The sequence below is a fragment of the Simochromis diagramma genome, unplaced genomic scaffold, assembly GCF_900408965.1.
Source record: "Simochromis diagramma unplaced genomic scaffold, fSimDia1.1 OVJJ01000510.1, whole genome shotgun sequence".
Lineage (NCBI taxonomy): Eukaryota > Metazoa > Chordata > Actinopteri > Cichliformes > Cichlidae > Simochromis > Simochromis diagramma.
The window spans coordinates 2,790,597-2,809,761 of NW_024387326.1; the positions used below are offsets into that span (position 1 = coordinate 2,790,597).

At 42.5% G+C, this 19,165-nt stretch overlaps 3 protein-coding genes across 4 annotated transcripts; 1 reads left to right on the forward strand and 2 right to left on the reverse strand.

Annotated features, from left to right (window-relative positions):
• Window positions 1-1,769: 1,769 nt before the first annotated feature.
• Window positions 1,770-4,854, reverse strand: LOC120717883 (acyl carrier protein, mitochondrial-like). Of its 2 annotated transcripts, none has more exons than XM_040006174.1 (5): window positions 4,634-4,854; window positions 3,732-3,851; window positions 3,305-3,392; window positions 2,124-2,237; window positions 1,770-2,040 (listed from the first exon to the last, which is right to left on the reverse strand). In XM_040006174.1, exons 1-4 carry the CDS (start codon window positions 4,802-4,804, stop codon window positions 2,146-2,148), a joined length of 471 nt encoding a protein of 156 aa, XP_039862108.1. In that variant the 5' UTR covers window positions 4,805-4,854; the 3' UTR covers window positions 1,770-2,040; window positions 2,124-2,145. The 2 variants fall into 2 exon arrangements, with proteins under 2 accessions (XP_039862108.1, XP_039862107.1); XM_040006173.1 differs by having other exon boundaries at window positions 1,770-2,044; window positions 4,634-4,853.
• A 1,340-nt stretch (window positions 4,855-6,194) lies between these two features.
• dctn5 (dynactin 5) lies at window positions 6,195-8,511 on the forward strand. The gene is made up of 6 exons (XM_040006175.1): window positions 6,195-6,366; window positions 6,546-6,614; window positions 6,698-6,816; window positions 7,011-7,122; window positions 7,509-7,611; window positions 7,720-8,511. Exons 1-6 carry the CDS (start codon window positions 6,319-6,321, stop codon window positions 7,815-7,817), a joined length of 549 nt encoding a protein of 182 aa, XP_039862109.1. The 5' UTR covers window positions 6,195-6,318; the 3' UTR covers window positions 7,818-8,511.
• A 2,709-nt stretch (window positions 8,512-11,220) lies between these two features.
• cunh16orf72 (chromosome unknown C16orf72 homolog) lies at window positions 11,221-18,930 on the reverse strand. Its single transcript, XM_040005914.1, has 5 exons — window positions 18,472-18,930; window positions 17,356-17,436; window positions 16,883-16,950; window positions 16,008-16,218; window positions 11,221-14,807 (listed from the first exon to the last, which is right to left on the reverse strand). The coding sequence occupies exons 1-5, from the start codon at window positions 18,665-18,667 to the stop codon at window positions 14,488-14,490; spliced, it is 876 nt and encodes a 291-aa protein (XP_039861848.1). The 5' UTR covers window positions 18,668-18,930; the 3' UTR covers window positions 11,221-14,487.
• Between the last annotated feature and the right edge of the window lie 235 nt (window positions 18,931-19,165).

Here is a 19,165-nt window from a genome sequence, read left to right on the forward strand (position 1 = left end):
GGTATAAAAATTGACAAAATAAACGAAGTCGCCTGATATTAATGGTATAAAAAACCAACTCCAGTGTGCTCTAATAATGAATGTCTCCTCTGATGCTGTCTACTTGTTTGGTTTCATTTTAATCCTTTTATTCTCCTTCCTTTTGTTGCTTGGTTTGTTCTGTATTTTTTTTCCTCTTTATTTCTTTCTGGATTTTACTGCTCTTAAGAGAATCTGTACTAAGGTGTAGAGTAGTGAGTAGTAGGTCTTCTGTTGGCTGTACTCGTATACTGAATTACTGTTTGTAACCCGCTGGCTTCTGCAGCCAGCATACAAAGCTGTATAACTTGGGTACAACCCTCAATAAAAGACTAATACACAGCGGCCGCCTCCCAGAGTCTTTATTTCTCTCCGTGTGACTGAAAACTTCTGCTTCGTGCTCCCAACAGCATCTCTGGCTTCAGGAGACGCAGGCATGCTGCTGTAAATGAGGGAGCAGCTGAAAGTAGCTGCTGCTTTTGTTTGCTTGGACAACCTCTCAAGACAAGGTGATGTTTCCTGTGACATCAGGATTTTAAAGCCCTCTGAATGCTTTGGTTACTCAAAGAAAAGCTTTTAATTTGGTCTGGTTTATAGAAATCTGTCTTAAATTGAAAGAATTCAGTTTCGGTAAACTCCCATGCTGTGTTTGCTAATTTTATTATTGTGTAAATGTGTTAGTTGTGAGTTTATTTTTGACCCTTTAAACCAAAGTATCATATTTTATACGCAAGTTTTTGAGGCTTCTACATTTGTTTTTTTCCCTTTTTAAAAAAAAAAAAAAAAAAGTTGCACCACAAAAACATACCCGATGTAGCAAATATGATAAAATTGCATATTTTTTTTACTTCATATTTTATTAATTTTTCATCGGGAGGTTCACAAAGCACAAAATATAATTTTCTTGCAATAATTTAATTGGCCAGGTTTTAAAGGGTTACATTTTTTATTTTTATTTTTTTTGTAAAGGTGCATTTAGGTCGGGTACTGAAATAAAAACACTTCAGTCCCAGCTGTGTGAACATCCTGCAACAGTGGCACCTCATTCTTCATGTGTGGACACAAGATTAAAACTCAAGAACTGTCTTTATTGTAGTTTTGTCCTCATCTTACGAGGTAAAGAGTGAGGGGAACATGAAGCTTACCTTTAAATCAGTGCACTAACAGGGTTATTGCATAGAACAGGTGTCTCCAACTCCAGTCCTCAACAGCTACTGTCCTGCAGTTTTTAAATGCATCCGTACTCCAATGCAGCTGAATCAAATGGTTGATTAACACTTTCAGCATGTCATCGGGTTTGATAACAAGCCAGTTATTTTATTCAGGTGTGGAGACAGTAGCTCTCGAGGACTGGAGTTGGAGACCCCTGGCCTGGAGAAAACAGATTTATCTGAGCTGCTGCTGGATGGAGCTAAAGTTAATCTTCTGGTTCTGCAGATGAAAGCTCTTTGTATGTTTAAAGTATTTACTGATTAATGATGTGGAGCTATTTCAGCTTTCTATACAGTCTAGAAACCACAGGCTTATATGCTTAAGCTGTATTTTTGGGAGCTTTTTTCCTTTGACAGGTCAGTAGTGGATGCAGGTGGTGTGTGAACCTCCCAGCATCAAGCGTCAGTCTATATCCAACCCAAAGTAGATGGATAGTTATCGCAAATCCCAGCCAGTGGAAACATCAACTAAAAGAAGTGCAGCTGAATCTGGGTCCTTTTTACTGGACCCAAAGCGGAGTAACAGCAGACACGGAAGTGTACAGTGTGTGTCTTTATTGATCTATTAATGACAAATTGTACATGGGACCACAGGGCAGAGCTGAAATGAGAACAAAGCAAACCAGTGATATAATGTTTAATATTGATTTTTTTTTATCTCCAAGCTCTCCTGAACATGTTCATTTAAATACAGTCAAACACGAGACAGCTGAAGCAAACGTCGCCATAATGGACACAAGAGTTGAAGTAGGAAACTGTTTGGCGCCCATCTGCTTCACAAGAACTTCCTGTTGGGTGGGTGGAGGTGACCCTATCTGGGCACAAAGGAATATAAATTGAGCACCGACACAACGTGTGACCAAAGACAAAAAACAGGGCCTGATGGTGACTTGCCTCTGGTGTGCTACAGAGCAGATTACTCATAAATGTCTTTCTTGTCTGCGATGTACTGTACGATCTCCTCAGGAGTCATCAACTTCTCTGCTTCTGCATCTGGGATCTCAAAGCCTGCGGCACAAACAAGTTACTGGTTACGGCGTGTGCTAAAGAAGCCATGTGACATGCATCGATAATGCTGGACGAATAAGCAGCTTTCTGCACAGATGGTCACAAACATCTCGCTGGTACTACGTCCTCAACTGTAGGTCACACATTAAAAGCTGTTAGTCTATTATCTTCACTGATCAAAATAAGAAAAAGTCCTCTGATTCTGATTTAATTTTACCCTGTAAGAACCCTGTTCTCAGCATACTTTAGACCCACCCAGGACATCAGAGGTTTAGACAAATAAAGGCTCTGAAAGGACTTCCTGTAACCTCTTGAAGAACACCTGACCTTGTATGGAAGTGCGTTAGTCCTTATGTACAGTTATCAAATCTGCAATTTGACTAAGAAGTCACCACTGATGCTCCTGCAAGCACTCATGCTAAATGGACTGATTCTTATAGAGCACTCTTCTCTCTCAAAGTACTAACAGCACTTTATACAGCACGCCTCATTCACACTCCAACAAACACACTGAAGTTTCGGGTTCAGTATCTTGCCCAAAGATGCTTCGGATCAAACCACCAACCTACTAATTAGCAGAATGCCTGCTCCAGCTCCTGATCCACAGCCACCCCTGTTTAAAATTTACTTCCCAAACAGATTATATAAATCAGCTGAATTATTACAAGTCAAAAAGTAAAAAGCAACAAACTGCAACCTTCATTAACCTTCTCAATCAATTTTCAAGATAAATCCAATAAATACTGTAGAATGAGGTGTACTACAGTGTTTCTACCACAGGATATAATCTGAGCGTATCCTGCTTTATGTGGGACGTCCACACAGAGTGTCGCATTTACCCTCTGAAGACAAACTTGACAGCACTTTGACACTGCAGACGCTCAACAGGCAGGAAAACTGCAAGACTGATGTTTCATATCCACATACTCCCACTGTGGCTGTACAACAGCAGTCACATTCTGCACTTCAGGCATCGTAGGAGTCAGAAACACCTCTTTTGCTGACTTAATGCCTAGAGCCACAGTTTAGAATAGTTTTCTATGCAGTATAAAGAGGTTTGCTCTCACCAAACTCATCTTCCATGGCCATGATGATCTCCACCTGGTCCAAGCTGTCCAAACCCAAATCTTTCATGAAGTGAGAGCTCGTCTGCAGCTGTGGAACAGAAACCAACCCGAGGGTTAGAAATTCAAGCTTACTTATACAGAAACTTACAAACACTACAGGCATTTCAGGGTGCTTTAAAATAAAAACAAAACCAAATCTACATGAGGAATGATAGTATTAATTTTAGATTGTTTTTCCAAGTTAAAAATCTAATTGTTATTAATTCAATACATTAAAATCAGCAAACTTTTCAAAAACAATTTCCATGAGCCATTCTGGACAGAGATGAGTCACGATTGCCTAATTTCACCTCACAGATGCCTGCGAATGTATTATATTCATACATGTTTCAGCTAGAATTCACTGAAGGTCTCTTGTTGTTCTCACCTTCTCTGGGTTGATCTTGTCGTAGAGCTTGAGTACATACATGACTCGTTCTTTGATGGTTTCTAGAGTGAGGGGAGGCAGGTCTCCGTACTGTCGGCACAGCACACCCACCGAGGGGATCTAAGGAAGAAGAAGAAGGAAGAGTTTATTAGTGCAGAGGGGAGTGGGGGGTTGTGATCATGCAGCCTGTACATTAGCTTGCCTCAAGTGAATGTGTGTATTACATACAGTGTGAAAAGATGCAATATCTTCCAGTACACTGCAACAGTACAGATGTAAAGGCTGGAAAAAGTTTATCCAAGTTTCAAAATAAAACTTAAATGTTACGGAACTTTGACAAAGAAGAAATCTGTGCTGCTTCTGAAGCTTTTAATGTGTGGCTGATTTTACTATCTCATCTGTAATTACTGCGTTATGGTTTCATTTGACTAAATTTGCAATTAAACGCATTTATCAGCGCATTAGTGTTCACTTACAACTCCGCACACAGCTCGCTAAAACACCTGTAACATTTTTTCTGTGTTATACAAACACACTTATCGTAATACACAATAACATCCGCACTACAACAGTCTTTAACCTTTCTGCACATTAGTACCCGATGTTTAGCCAGAATCAGCCGTGCAGTGCCAAGATAAAGAATGAAGTATGTCAATGAAATCACCGACTTTGCTAACTAGCTAGCTAACCAACAGGGCAAACATGGCTGTCCCGTTTTTAAAATCAAACGCCTCCGTGTTTCGTGTTTCTCTGCCACAACAACACAGAGTCGCTCAAAGCGAAATAAGCTGCTCGTGTGACACCGTGAACTCTCAGCGGGCTAGGCTGGCTCCGCAGGTCTGAAAGACATCGGTAGGTCACAGCGGCTAGGCCGCGATGGTTCAATGTTACCGGAGACTCACCCGGCTCTGGACGAGCCACCGCGTCCTCCGGCTGTCTGCTGCGAAGGAGAGAGGTCGATGGACGGCCACCGCCTGGACGGCAGTGACTCTTAATGCGAGGTTACTGGAGCAAAGCCTCAACGAGGGCCGAGCAAAGGAGCGGACACACTGCTGCAGGACACGAGCCGCCATGACGGAAAGCAGTTACTGAAAGCTACCAGCGTGCGAGGCGAAGAAGAAGAAAAGCGGGTCAAGGGCTTCGTGTTGCGCATGCGCACAGTGCAAACCTTGTGTTTATTTCGAATTTGTCGCTTTATCTGCGCTTTTTTAAAACTATTTAAACATTTCTCATCACGAGCACATGGGCATTGAGAAACTGACAATGACTTTGATTTAATTGGAAAATGAAAATGAACTTTCACATTCATAAAACAAGACGTTGATTGTGCATATGAAACAAAAACAAGTATAGAAGATGTTACTTTCAGCCCTTTAGGTACAATAAGAGCTCCTGCTAAAATGAAGTTATAAAGTCTACACAAATTAGACAATAAAAATGGACAAAGACAAACTTTTATTCTCAGTTTCTCTGGATTAAGCTGTGTTTCTGTGTTTTTCCCTGTGTCGGCTTTTTCTCTGCCTCCTCTGGTAGTTTTGACTGCTTGATTGCTAGATCCAGGTAGCAGTAATGTCTCCAGGGTTTCAGATTACACTTCAGTTTGTAAGAGCGACAGTCCTTTTCATCCTCCTGTTTCTTCTACATCCGTCCCACCTGCCTGAATAACATATCCTCTGAAAAAACCCTCGAGTGTCCACAATCACACCAAAGTGCTCTTCCTCTCTCTAAAGGTTAAAAAAACTCTTGTTTTTAACTTTGCTCATCAGTGCTGCACGGCGCAGGTAGCTTTTCATGCGACCACTTCAGTTAAACCCAGTTTAACCCTCTCTGTGTCTTTAGTCTCATTGGAGATACTCCAGAGTCTTTATCACAATCCTCCACGGCGTGGAGCTGTTTCACAGAGGAGCCGCCTTACTGTTTGTCTCAGGGTTCATTGAACAAAAAACACAACAAAACTTACATATCGTTAGCTTCATAGCATAAGTGCCTAAGTCATTTTTTGGTCAAATTGAGATTTTTGCCTAACTTTACTCCCCTACCACTGCTGCATCATCCTGTCCGTCTGTTTTCCGAAAACACAAAAAAATGACTTAGGCACTTATGCTATGAAGCTAACGATATGGATATGTATATCTATGATAAAATAATAATATATTTTGTGAGTTGTTTTTTTTTACAAAGAACCAATTTGTGGCTCCCTATTTTTAAAAATGTCAGACAAGATTAGTCCATACCATTAAAAAAAGAAGAATAACAGCAAAAAAAAATCCCTGACACTATCACAAAATATACAGACAATTATTCCAGGGTTTATAAAAGCTTTACTTATTATTATTATTATTATTATTATTATTATTATTTTATTTATTTATTTATTTTTTTAGCTTTACACGCGCACATTTATTATGTCTGTTTTTTGTTCGATTTCTGATATTTTAAATAAAGTTATTTGATGGCGTCACGTCCGGGCTTGCGCAGAAGACGAGAAGAAGGAGAAGGAGCTTCCCATAGAGAAAATCCGTATCGATGCTTTAGATAGTATCGCAGAATAATAAACGCCGTTTGATAGTTCAGCGGGTTTCCAGCCATGGAGTTGTCTGAAATACTGTACAACAAAGCGGAGTACATTGAGACGGTACTGTGTGGGATTTTAATCACCGCTGCTTAAGCTAACGTAGCCTGCTATCTGTCCAAGCAGAAAGTGAACGGGGCGTTGGGCGGATAGCAGAGACGATTGTTTGTGCTCATTTTTGTGGACAGACACCGACACGATCGTTCACACGATTACTAACAGTGGTTGTTGTTTTATTCCAGGCTTCTGGCAACAAAGTGAGCAGACAGTCGGTACTATGTGGGAGTCAAAACATAGTCTTGAACGGCAAAGTAAGGAAAACACGCACCTGGAAATGACACCGTGAATAGAAAGTGTCCAGCTGTGCTAAAGCTTTGGATGTCCTCTCTTGCAGACTATTGTTATGAATGACTGCATCATCAGGGGGGACCTGGCTAACGTCAGGGTGGGCAGACACTGCGTGGTGAAAAGCCGGAGTGTTATTCGACCACCTTTCAAAAAGTTCAGCAAAGGGTAAAGTATCTTTGACACACGTTCAGGCCAGCCATGTGCTTTTATGTTCTAGATAAAGATGAAGATGCTTTGAGATTGTTTTTAGTTATTGTCACTCAAAATATATTTAGAGTCACTGTACAAATGAATAAAGGAGAGAATATGCTAAGTAGAAAAAGCATATTGTCTCATCACTGCCCTGTCCCCCCCTGCAGGGTGGCTTTCTTCCCGCTGCACATTGGAGACCACGTCTTCATTGAGGAAGACTGCGTGGTCAATGCAGCACAGATTGGTTCCTACGTCCACATTGGGAAGAACTGTGTCATAGTGAGTGAAATAAAATCTCACACACGCACACAGCTAGCTCCTCGGCAGTGAAAGGACATTGCTGTGAAGGGTTGGGGCGGGGGGTATAGACAGAAAGCGTGTCTTTATTGCCTGTGGTGAACTAGTCACATGGCAGTCATGCAACCTTCTGCTGGCAGTCGAGGGCTGAATTAATAAACAAAAAACACAAGCTGGCATTTTTTCAAACTGTTGATTTGGATCAAAGAAATGGGGACTTCACTTAATCACAAATTAGTCATTATGTGTATATATATATATGTGTGTGTGTGTGTGTGTGTGTGTGTGTGTATGTATATATATATGAAAGTACATGACTTTGTGATGTTTGATGATGTTTAAATTTCTTTTTCCCATTATGTGTGCAGGGTCGCCGTTGTGTGCTAAAGGATTGCTGCAAGATCTTAGACAACACCGTGCTTCCTCCTGAGACAGTGGTGCCACCTTTCACCGTTTTCTCTGGATGCCCAGGTGAGCAAAACGCACACAACTAATCAATAGACCAGCATCTTTCTACTTCTCTGTCTTCGTTCTCCTCAATGTCTGGTCTTTACCTGCGTTTGTCTCGCTCTCTCTCAGGTCTGTTTTCAGGAGAGCTCCCAGAGTGTACACAGGACCTCATGATTGATGTAACCAAGAGTTACTACCAGAAGTTCATGCCCCTCAGCCAGATATGAGTCGCACTCTTAAACTCTCAGCCAGGACCTCTTCCTTTGTTCAGCCAGCCACACGTTGGGGGCTCTCATCAGACTCTAAGAGCTCACCTTTTATCTGTCATCGACCCGAGGCCTTGAGTTTAATTTCCCAAGAAAAAAAACATCACGTGTTAAAGTCAGATTCAGTTGCACAAAGCTACCATGTGTTGGCATCTCCAAATTTCTGAGAAATAAAATGAAATCCCGTTAGATGTCATTCTGATGCTTTGCCCTGTCACTGCATCACGGAGAAAAACTCGTGGACCCCCTGTGTGGCCTCTGATCATCGCCGTCTTTACCCGATGGCTCTCTGAGAGCAGCTGCAGATGAGGATGAAGAGGTGGAGGAGCTACGAAGGACGCAAGAACACGGCTTTTAATATTGAACACCCACGGACCAAACAGTAGCAACACTAGTCCTTTGAGGATGTTGGCTGAATGTGCGTATCATTCATATCAGCAGAAGACACATTCATTTTACTATGGCTGTAATTTTCTTCATTGTTTGCTTTTTTTTTGTCCCTTGCTGGACATTGTAAACTGTTCAAGTATTTAATATTGTTTTTATGTTTGGGGGATGGCCCTCATTGCTCCGCTTCTGCCATTTTCTGTGAGACAAAATCAGAAATAGTGAAGCATATGAATAAATGTAAATGACTGAAAACCCTACAAACGTCTCAAAGGTGTTAACTTTATCTGGGATCATTTACTTTGGATTATACGATGATAGTTTTTTACCACAGTAATGTTATTTATTTACTGATGTTCCTGAGAATGTGCAATCTGCTGATTTAGAATCTGCAAAGGTTTCCTGCTGATCATCTATTAACAGGGGTGTCAAACTTAAGGCCTGGGTGCCAGGATTGGCCAAGCAAAGACTCTAATCTGGCCCACTGGACTGCTTTGGAAATACAAAGGAGAGCATACATTTTAGACTGTATTTTTATCAGTTTTTCAGCTTTCTTTCATATTACAACAACATAAGTAATAAATGGTTACATTACAGACAAGTTCCTCTTTTTCAGTTTATAATATAAAAACTACTTTTTTTTTAGTTTTACATTTAAAAAAGGCCTTTTTTGTCATGTATGAAAACTGAGACACACTGTTGAATATTGCCTTATTTTTCTTATATTAAGATATCTCACAAATTAAATGTGAAGTTTTTAGGTTTTCACTAGTTTAGCCCACTCAGGATCAAAGTTGTCTCTATATGATGTAATCATTTATTTGATGTCACTGATCTAGTAGAAATGTTTGTTCTACCGCTGTCCTCTGGCTGCCCATAGTGGTTTGTATCCAGTGGCTTTTTAGGTGTGAAGTTTCAGGGACGCCTCTGGTCATTATTGCTTTATTAAAACAAGAAAGCAGGAAGAGAATCAGGAAATGACCCAGCGTGGACTTTAACCCCGGTAGCTGCATATTTCTCACAACATGCAAGTCATCTGCTCAACCTGGTGAGCTAAATGACAAGTTAGTCAAATGTCAGCAGCTTTTTTAACAGAAACATTTCTAAGTATCCAAACTGTAAATACAGGGAGTGCAGAATTATTAGGCAAATGAGTATTTTGTCCACATCATCCTCTTCATGCATGTTGTCTTACTCCAAGCTGTATAGGCTCGAAAGCCTACTACCAATTAAGCATATTAGGTGATGTGCATCTCTGTAATGAGAAGGGGTGTGGTCTAATGACATCAACACCCTATATCAGGTGTGCATAATTATTAGGCAACGTCCTTTCCTTTGGCAAAATGGGTCAAAAGAAGGACTTGACAGGCTCAGAAAAGTCAAAAATAGTGAGATATCTTGCAGAGGGATGCAGCAGTCTCAAAATTGCAAAGCTTCTGAAGCGTGATCATCGAACAATCAAGCGTTTCATTCAAAATAGTCAACAGGGTCGCAAGAAGCATGTGGAAAAACCAAGGCGCAAAATAACTGCCCATGAACTGAGAAAAGTCAAGCGTGCAGCTGCCAAGATGCCACTTGCCACCAGTTTGGCCATATTTCAGAGCTGCAACATCACTGGAGTGCCCAAAAGCACAAGGTGTGCAATACTCAGAGACATGGCCAAGGTAAGAAAGGCTGAAAGACGACCACCACTGAACAAGACACACAAGCTGAAACGTCAAGACTGGGCCAAGAAATATCTCAAGACTGGTTTTTCTAAGGTTTTATGGACTGATGAAATGAGAGTGAGTCTTGATGGGCCAGATGGATGGGCCCGTGGCTGGATTGGTAAAGGGCAGAGAGCTCCAGTCTGACTCAGACGCCAGCAAGGTGGAGGTGGAGTACTGGTTTGGGCTGGTATCATCAAAGATGAGCTTGTGGGGCCTTTTCGGGTTGAGGATGGAGTCAAGCTCAACTCCCAGTCCTACTGCCAGTTTCTGGAAGACACCTTCTTCAAGCAGTGGTACAGGAAGAAGTCTGCATCCTTCAAGAAAAACATGATTTCCATGCAGGACAATGCTCCATCACACGCGTCCAAGTACTCCACAGCGTGGCTGGCAAGAAAGGGTATAAAAGAAGAAAAGCTAATGACATGGCCTCCTTGTTCACCTGATCTGAACCCCATTGAGAACCTGTGGTCCATCATCAAATGTGAGATTTACAAGGAGGGAAAACAGTACACCTCTCTGAACAGTGTCTGGGAGGCTGGGGTTGCTGCTGCACGCAATGTTGATGGTGAACAGATCAAAACACTGACAGAATCCATGGATGGCAGGCTTTTGAGTGTCCTTGCAAAGAAAGGTGGCTATATTGGTCGCTGATTTGTTTTTGTTTTGTTTTTGAATGTCAGAAATGTATATTTGTGAATGTGGAGATGTTATATTGGTTTCACTGGTAAAAATAAATAATTGAAATGGGTATATATTTGTTTTTTGTTAAGTTGCCTAATAATTATGCACAGTAATAGTCACCTGCACACACAGATATCCCCCTAAAATAGCTAAAACTGAAAACTACTTCCAAAAACATTCAGCTTTGATATTAATGGGTTTTTTGGGTTCATTGAGAACATGGTTGTTGTTCAATGATATAATTATTCCTCAAAAATACAACTTGCCTAATAATTCTGCACTCCCTGTACTGTTAACCTGCTCCTCATTTATGCTTGAGAAGAAAAAACAGTTTCGATACTTTGCTTATTTACTGACGAAGTTAAAGAACTGCAAACTGACAGGGAAATGTAGACGTGAAGATCATCTGAAGCAGAAGAGCTGTGCTGCTGTGAAACGTGACTAAAACAGAACACTGTTTAGAACAGGAAATGGCACTAAGAGGCCTTACTGCCTGTTTTTAACGGTTATATTTTGTCTTTATTCCCATTTTACAGCATCTTTCTGAAAACGCTGTCCTTATTTTTAAAATAAAACAGCCGATCCGATTGCGATTCAATGGTTTTATTTCCTTTACAATGTGAACCACATATATCATACCAACAATTAAATGTTCAGTATATAGATTAGCCATTTATTACCTTTTTAAACAAATAAGAAACAGCTGATGATAGTGTTGGCTCCAGAGACTTTGTGGCATGAGTCACCCTGATGAAACAATGTGGATGAAGGCTGCGACTGGCTCAGGGAAGAAACAGAAAACACAGGGTGACCCCAAGCTGATCTGAGGAGGGGGAGCGGGGGTCAACTCCGCAGGTTTAACAGTGGGACTGCAAAGACGGCACAATCCTGCTCTTATCAAACTCTTCAGTCAAACCTTTGGGAAGAAGACATCCTTTGATAGGCTCAATCTTTAAGTGCTTTTCCTGTCAGCACACACACTTCCCTGTAACTGACATGACGTGCAACAGAAACAGCAGGCGGGTGAAGCTACTAGTTTGTAGCCGAACACCTCGTTTCGTCTCAGAAACAATACTGCCGAAGTGGAGTGTTAGACACAGAACAGCGAGCCAAAGCGTCTAAGAGAAGAAAACTAGAACATTTCGAAATGCATTCCTCTGCTTTAATGAAGAGCGTGTGGACAAGCAGACCAGTCAGTCCTCAGGAGCTACACCACCTAAAACTAAATAAATTTAAATACTTTTTTGTTTGTTTGCCAAAATTGAAACTCAGAGGTTTAACTGCACACGACCTGAAATGTGACTTTACGGCACATTTGTCTGTTCAAGAATCAAGGTTGGGTCCTATGTTAAGATTATTCACTGAATCAGTGATGGCTGAAGCAGCTCAGCTTACCAGACACTTAAACCCCACCTCCCCTCCGCCCTCTGCAGGCAAAGCTGAGGTGTTCAATACCAAGCTTACATTTTGAGTCTCAGCGGTTTCACAGATCCAGGACTTTGACAGATCGCCAAACATCACCCGGGTCCTTTTTCCTACTGAAAAGCCTGAAATCATAAAAGGCAACCTAGAGCACAAAAAAGAAAACGCAAAATGAAATCGGTGACCAGAATTTAAGTTAAGAAAAAACAAAATAAAAAAACCAAACTGGCATGCTTTATACAACTAAATAAAGGCCACTTCACAGGCCATAAAATGTGAAAGGGAGAGAACTGGAGTCAACATGAGGAACAAACGGAGAAGAAAGCAGGAAACATTAACACCACACTGGTCACTTCCTGTGCGTAATACAGGTAGAACAGCGCGCTGTATCATTAACACGGCAGGGCTGGTTTAATACTGAGACAACTCAAGATTTCTTTAATCATTTACACCCACAAACATGCTCAGGTTTAGCTCTGATAACATCACGTTAACATCCTAAAACAAACCGATTCATATTGCTTTGTTTTACCCCGTTTATTGACTCATGTGCCATTAATGTCTCCTGCTCTGCTCCCTCACTGAATGTTGGAAGTAAACAACCATTGTAGGAATGAAACTCAACCCCATGTTACTTCGTTCTGTACCAAGTTTAAAAAAACAAAACAAAAAACGAACCCATCCACATTTTATTAATGCACACACCCCTTTCACAAAATACAGACAGCACCCATCTTCCCATCCGACACGCTGGCCCAGTTACCTCGTGTGCGCGGGGTGGCATGTTTGGTGGTTGTTTTTGAGCGTGCCACCACTCCTAAAGCCTAAAAAGTTAAGTTCGGCTTTTTCTTCCAATATCTTACACCATATGTCAAACAGTCTCTGCGACGTGTTCAAATAATTTTGAAGAAGTGACAAAAAATCGAGTGCGAGAGCTCCTGTTTTATTTCTAAGCATCCCCACACTTAAACCTCTATTCCACAAAAGCGGCGCCGAGCCAGTTTTTCCTGGGAAACTGCCCACGTTTTTAATCAAGTTAGAGGGCTAAATGTTATCGAGCATCTTGAAAAGCACGGTGGACACTGAATCTGACGACTGCCATCAGCATGAGTGGTTCTAATTTTGATGAGCGGTGCTGTGGCGCCTGGCTGAAATGCATGATTAGATCAGCGCCGCTATTTGTAGAAAAGAGGTGAATGTAGTGTGTGGACAACTCATAAGTGTGCACGTTTAGGGCCGGACAAAGGTACAGCTGGAATAAAAATGGAAGAGCCGATTTATTTGCATGAGTCAGAAGTGAAAACTAAGTGCAAAAAAATCCTTATTGCAACTCATCAGAATCATCCCACGAAGACGGGAAAACAGCAGCTGCTTTCATAATAAGACCAGAGCAGAGGGGGTAAGGGGCTGTTGGAGAAGCTGCATAAACAAAGAGAATACAATTCCTTTTCCATTATCCTCAACAGCAACAACAACAGGAAAAAAAAGTGGAAAAAGAACGGAAAATTAACTTGGCTATAGCTGCTGCAAACAGTGGCAACAAACCTAGAATTTTAACACTGGTGGTTGAAAAACTACAAACAAAGAAAAGGTGACGGCCTGAAGTACAAATCGAGCCACCGTAGAAGCAGAGCACTTAGCAGAGAATAAAGTCTGAATGAATGTCCAAACACTGACAGCCTGCTGTTGTAGTTAGACGCCATCAACCTAGTAGCCAGACAAACTGAACTGCTTACAAAGTGGCAGATGAGGCAGCGTGATGCCACAAACACACACCCGTACTCCTACTAGGCGATTTAGCTCCACCACTGACAGGCTACGCCAACTAAGAGCTGCAATGATGAAGTAACAAAAAGAAGGGGGGTGGGGTTAACGCAGGGGTGACTCGGGTCCAACGTTTGGCGAGCGACACAATCCACTGAGTGAAGCGATTTGATCATGGCCCTCACTTCCTTATTAAGGTGGCGGGTGAGGATGAGTGAGGTTAAGGGAGGGAAGGGCACAAATGTGTCAAAGATCAAAGTGGCTTTTACTTGTCGAGCAGCACGGAGCGTTATTGCCCCCCTCAAGAACTGTGTGGATCCCAGGATAAGTCGGGAACTTTCTTCGTTGTCTCCTTTCCAGGGCGGTGTTTGAGGAATGTGCGACGTGACTTCCTGGTCACGTGCGCGCACACTCACGCCCACTCGTTAAGTGTTCTTGATTGTAGATCGATGATTTGTAGTATACGAGCTGGGAAAGGAGACAAGGACTAGAATTCGAGAGCTTTCAGTCCTCGTTTTCATCTTCAGCCGAAGCATCCGAGTGCGCGTGACTGTACATCTGCACATGTCCCACACGAGCCCATCCATCCCCCCGCCCCCTCTCCTAGCCTTGGCTTTGAAGGCTAACCCACCCACCATCCCCTCGCCTCGCATGTAGGCAGGGGCAGATCAAATCATCCTGTTGCGTTTGTGCGTTGGGGAGTCTGTGATGACATCACTACATTGGGTGGAGTTTCGTTTCCTGGTTCCTCCCCCCCCTCCGGCAGAGGCGGCGCCAGTAGAGTCCAGATGCAGCGCCATCTCCTCTGAGATGAAAGTGTTTAGGTCGACGTCTTGGAGCCCGTTACGCCTGCTGCGGCACACCGGCCCAGAGCCGGAAGAAGCACCTCCGCTCGCACCACCTCCGTTACTGCTACTCCCACTAACATGTGTAGGAGAACCCGGAGCACCGGAGCGGACGCTGATGCTCGCCATGGCACCACTCAGACCTGAAGAAGGAGACGAAAGAACAGGAAGTTTAGCAGCAGGTAGACGTCTACGTCTCATTTACAGCCTCCGATAAGAAGAAAGCTTCCATTAGGCCTATTAAAAAAAAGATAATTTTGTTTATCTTTTAAATGGTTGGACAAACTCATTTTTCATAAAAGCCAACATAAAAAAAAAAAAAAAAAAAAAAAAAAAAAAATCACATCAGCATCTGTTCCCCTCAAAAGGAAGCTCTTCTATCAGCTCCTGATTACGCAGCTATTTCAGGAGAAAGTGACAGCACTGAGTAATATTGCCATTTTCTCATTTCTAATGCAACAAATGAAATAATTTAAGGCTGAATTCATCTATTTAAAAAGGAATGAAACACTCAGCACATTGTTCATGTTAAAAAACCACCAATAGCGCATGATCCAATCTGACAGAGATATACAAAAAGAGAAGGCTTGCAGTTAATCACCATGTCCCTAATTTCAACCAAGTTAAAGTTAATCTATCAGGCCTGATGATCACAGCAAAATACAAACAGGTGATAAACTGATGAACTGTGAAATGTCAGACTTCCGTTTCTGTAATCTGACCCAGTCTGACCTCAGATGCACCCACAATGTGACGCTCGTCAAGTTCTGAGTATTTATTTGTGGTACAGCACAGCAAAAAATACCAGCATATTCAAATGGAACTTAATTATAGAAAGGTGAGTAATAGGAAACAATCTGTCTTTCGATTAGTCAAATAGTGTCTTGCAAACACAAATGACAGGAATTGACCTGGAAAAAAAAAAACAGGGGGAGAAAAAAAAAAAGAAGTGCTTTCACAAAAATACCCTTATCTCTGAGCCACATGTAGCAGAAGGACAAGCCTCCAATCTCTCACAGGCGTAAACACAGAAGGCCTCTCTCATGAACACATGAGAGGCCTTAAACACAGCACTGCAATGCTCAGATATGACAGACTTATTTAAAAGGTCTCCTATGAAAGACCTCATCTCACAGTCACTGTGGAACATTAACCATTTATCTATCAAACTTAGGAACCAGGAGGTCACACACATACGTTTACGAGCATAAATAACACACACACACACACACACACACACAAGTTATTTAACATTGTAGCTGCCACTGAGGGGGTGTAAGTCAATTCTGATTCTTTGGTATGGAGTTGGCATTCGAGTCAGCCTTGCACTTAAATGTCCTCACCGTGCAGTGCTATGGCCTCCCTGAAGGGCTGGAGGTCCGCTTCTACAGATGAGCCAGTCTCTGCTGGTGAGTTAGCGCGGCTGGGGGCCACCATGGCCAGCCGAGGGTTGGCCCTGCTACTTCTGTGCGGTGGTGCTTTGCCGCATAAAAAGCTGATCAGATCCTCCCTGCGGATGGTTCTCCGGCGCTTTTTCACCCAGGCCAACATGTCCTGTAATCCAATGCACATTATAAAAAGCTGAGAATTTATGCTTCAAAAGGAAGCATATACTGAAACCCTACAGCACAACCTGACGCACATCTCCCGAGAAATTTAACTACACGGCAGGTTGAAGCAGGCGGCGACTGTTGAGATTGTTCAGTACAGTTACATTTCCAGCTACTTTTTCCATTGCGTTTTTGAACTTATCAGTAAGAATAACACTCATCATCTCAACATAAGGAATATTATTCACAGCATCAATATAAGGGCTCACAAATGTCTGTAAATTCCTGGAGGGAGATAGTCAATTCCCTCAGGTCTACTCCAACAGTCTCAACAAAGAAGTGGAAAAAATACAGGGACAAATGTTTACTCTTTGTTTAACAATGAAAAGGGACCCAGGAGGGTTAAAGTCCCACCATTTTAATTTCTCTCTATCATGTGTGCCACTGCAAAACACTGGGAGACAACACTGGGAGACAACCGCATGGTAATAGGGAAGGCTGCGTCACAGGCTCTACAGTTATCAACAAACACCGATCCAGTCTTTTTTTTTTTTGTAATATCCTTCATTGACCCTGTCGTGCATAGCTAATTTTTGTTTCCTAAACGACAGTCTATGACAGGAAACTGTAAAGTGACAATTAGTCACAAGCAGAGGAACAAGACCCACCTTATTACGACGTTGGTGTCCTATCTGGATGCCCCGATCGAAGCTTCTCTGATGGGCCTCGACACTCTCTGTGAGAGTGAAAGACAACAACAGCTGTTCACGATTATATATAACAAAGCCAACCAAATATGGATCTCTATTTAACATTTCTCATGTTGTACGCTATTTATTATGTATTTAGAAGTGGAGATGCTCTACTAAGAGACAGGCTTTGTTTCACTAGTGAATATCGGACATTGTGCTGTGTGTTTTTGGTCCCTTAAACCATGTGACAAGCTGATTAACACGGAGTTGATCAGCGATAATAACCACTTCTGTTTACCTTTTCATGTGGGGAGACAGATCAAAAACTTTTCCCAAAACTAACAAAGTTACAGCCAGAGTCTACACCGCTGGCTTAACGCACAGACACAACATGAAGTGTAGAACCTGGTAGTCAAGGAACAAGGATGGAGGAGGATGTGGTTGGTTACCTTTGTAAAGGTTGGTGACTGCTGTAGCAGCGTTCTGAAATGGCACCCACAATGACAGGCCCTGCTGATGGCATACTCTGTCTGAAGGTGAGAGAGGAATAATAAAAAAAAACAAAAAAAAAAAAAACACTTGTAATTTAAAGCAAATACCATGGTGCCATACTAATGGTGGTCAAATGACAGCAAAGGGGTTGAAGTTGAGGATCATTTTCATTCGCCATTTTGTCTTGCATCTACAACTGCAAGGGGGACAGGGTTTGGCATAAAAATAACTGGCAGTCAGCGCTAGATGGCCAGCTTGGCAGCAGCTTGTTTAGCAGGAGAGTGCCGACACACGAACTTAACTGCCCTCTCAGCAGTAAAGTTGCAGAGCCCAGTCAAACACACACACTGGTAAAGACTTAAGCCAAACTCCCGTTTCTACGTGCCGGGGATTTATCCCGACCGATAAGAGCCAAGCTACAGCAGATTGTAGACAAACCAATATTATCCTCGCCATCTTGTGATTATAACGTTTCGCATCGGCTCAACTCGCCAGCTAGTCGGCTGTTTAAAAAACAAAACAAAGCCAGTGGACACGTATGTGCGGGCTCTTATTTCAACGCGTTTGGGGGACAACGTCTGCAACCAATCGATACCGGTGTAGCAGATGTTAACACTGACAGCACACAGCAGACTGTCATCTGGGAATGTCGCGTAGCTACGATTGTTGTTGCCATCGCCATTTTGTAACTAGCCTGGCTAACCTGACGATAGCGGCTGTCAAACTTTAGTGTCAAAGTATTCGCGTTAACTCGAACTACCTCATCGCTTCGTCGATGTGGCCACTGCTATTTGGTGCTCGGCGTAACTACACAACGCCAAGTTATATCTCACAATTCTTTGTCACCAGCTAGCCCGGACTAGCTAGAAAAAAATGTAGCATTGCAAAATTCACCTGTAAACGATAGTTTCCCCAGTACCCGGCTAGACGAGGAGTTTCCTAAAGAGCTAGCTACACTGCCGTTAATGTTAGTTTATAGGGCTCGGTGTACAGTCAGGCTGCTAACAAACAAGCCAAGGGGGGATGCAGGCACCGTTAGACGGACAAGCAAAAAGGAGAGCGCTGGGCTGGACCTTTGTATAACTGTGCCACGGCAGTGGCGGAGTTCTGGAAGAGATGCCACAGTTTATCCTGCTCGTTGTCGACGTCCTCCTCGCTCGGCTCCCTCTGCTCCGCTTCGGCCAAACACTGTCGCTCCCATTTTGAGAACCAGTGCTCGGGTCCGTGTTCCTGTATCTCCGAGTCGCCGTCTTCCTTCTTCTCCTCCATTTAATACGCCAAAAACTCGAGGGAAATTCGATTTTTAGCTTGAAAAGATGGCCGTTTCGACGCCGTCTAAAGAGTTATATGAGGGGAAATCATGAGTACTTTTATGTTTTTGTTATTTTTTTTCTTTTCTATTTCGTACTACCATACTGCGTCGCCACCTACTCCTGCCATCATAAACCTAGCTAACTATTTTTCCTAGTTGCCGACGTCGGGATATATGCACCACAGACTATCCTGTTATGCACTTCCTCCCGCCCCATTACTCTACATGTCAGCGACAAATGGCCACATGAACGCTGCAGGGTGGGCTCTGGGTCTGTGCACGCAGTTTAATTGGCTTTCAGACACGTTCCTCACACCGCTGACACAAAAGAAGCTCAGTGAAAATTCACTTACTTTAAGTGCTCGCTGGCAAATTTATTAAGCTAGCAAGAGACACGGAGCTCAGAGAGCAAACACATTATATTATATTATATTATATTATATTATATTATATTA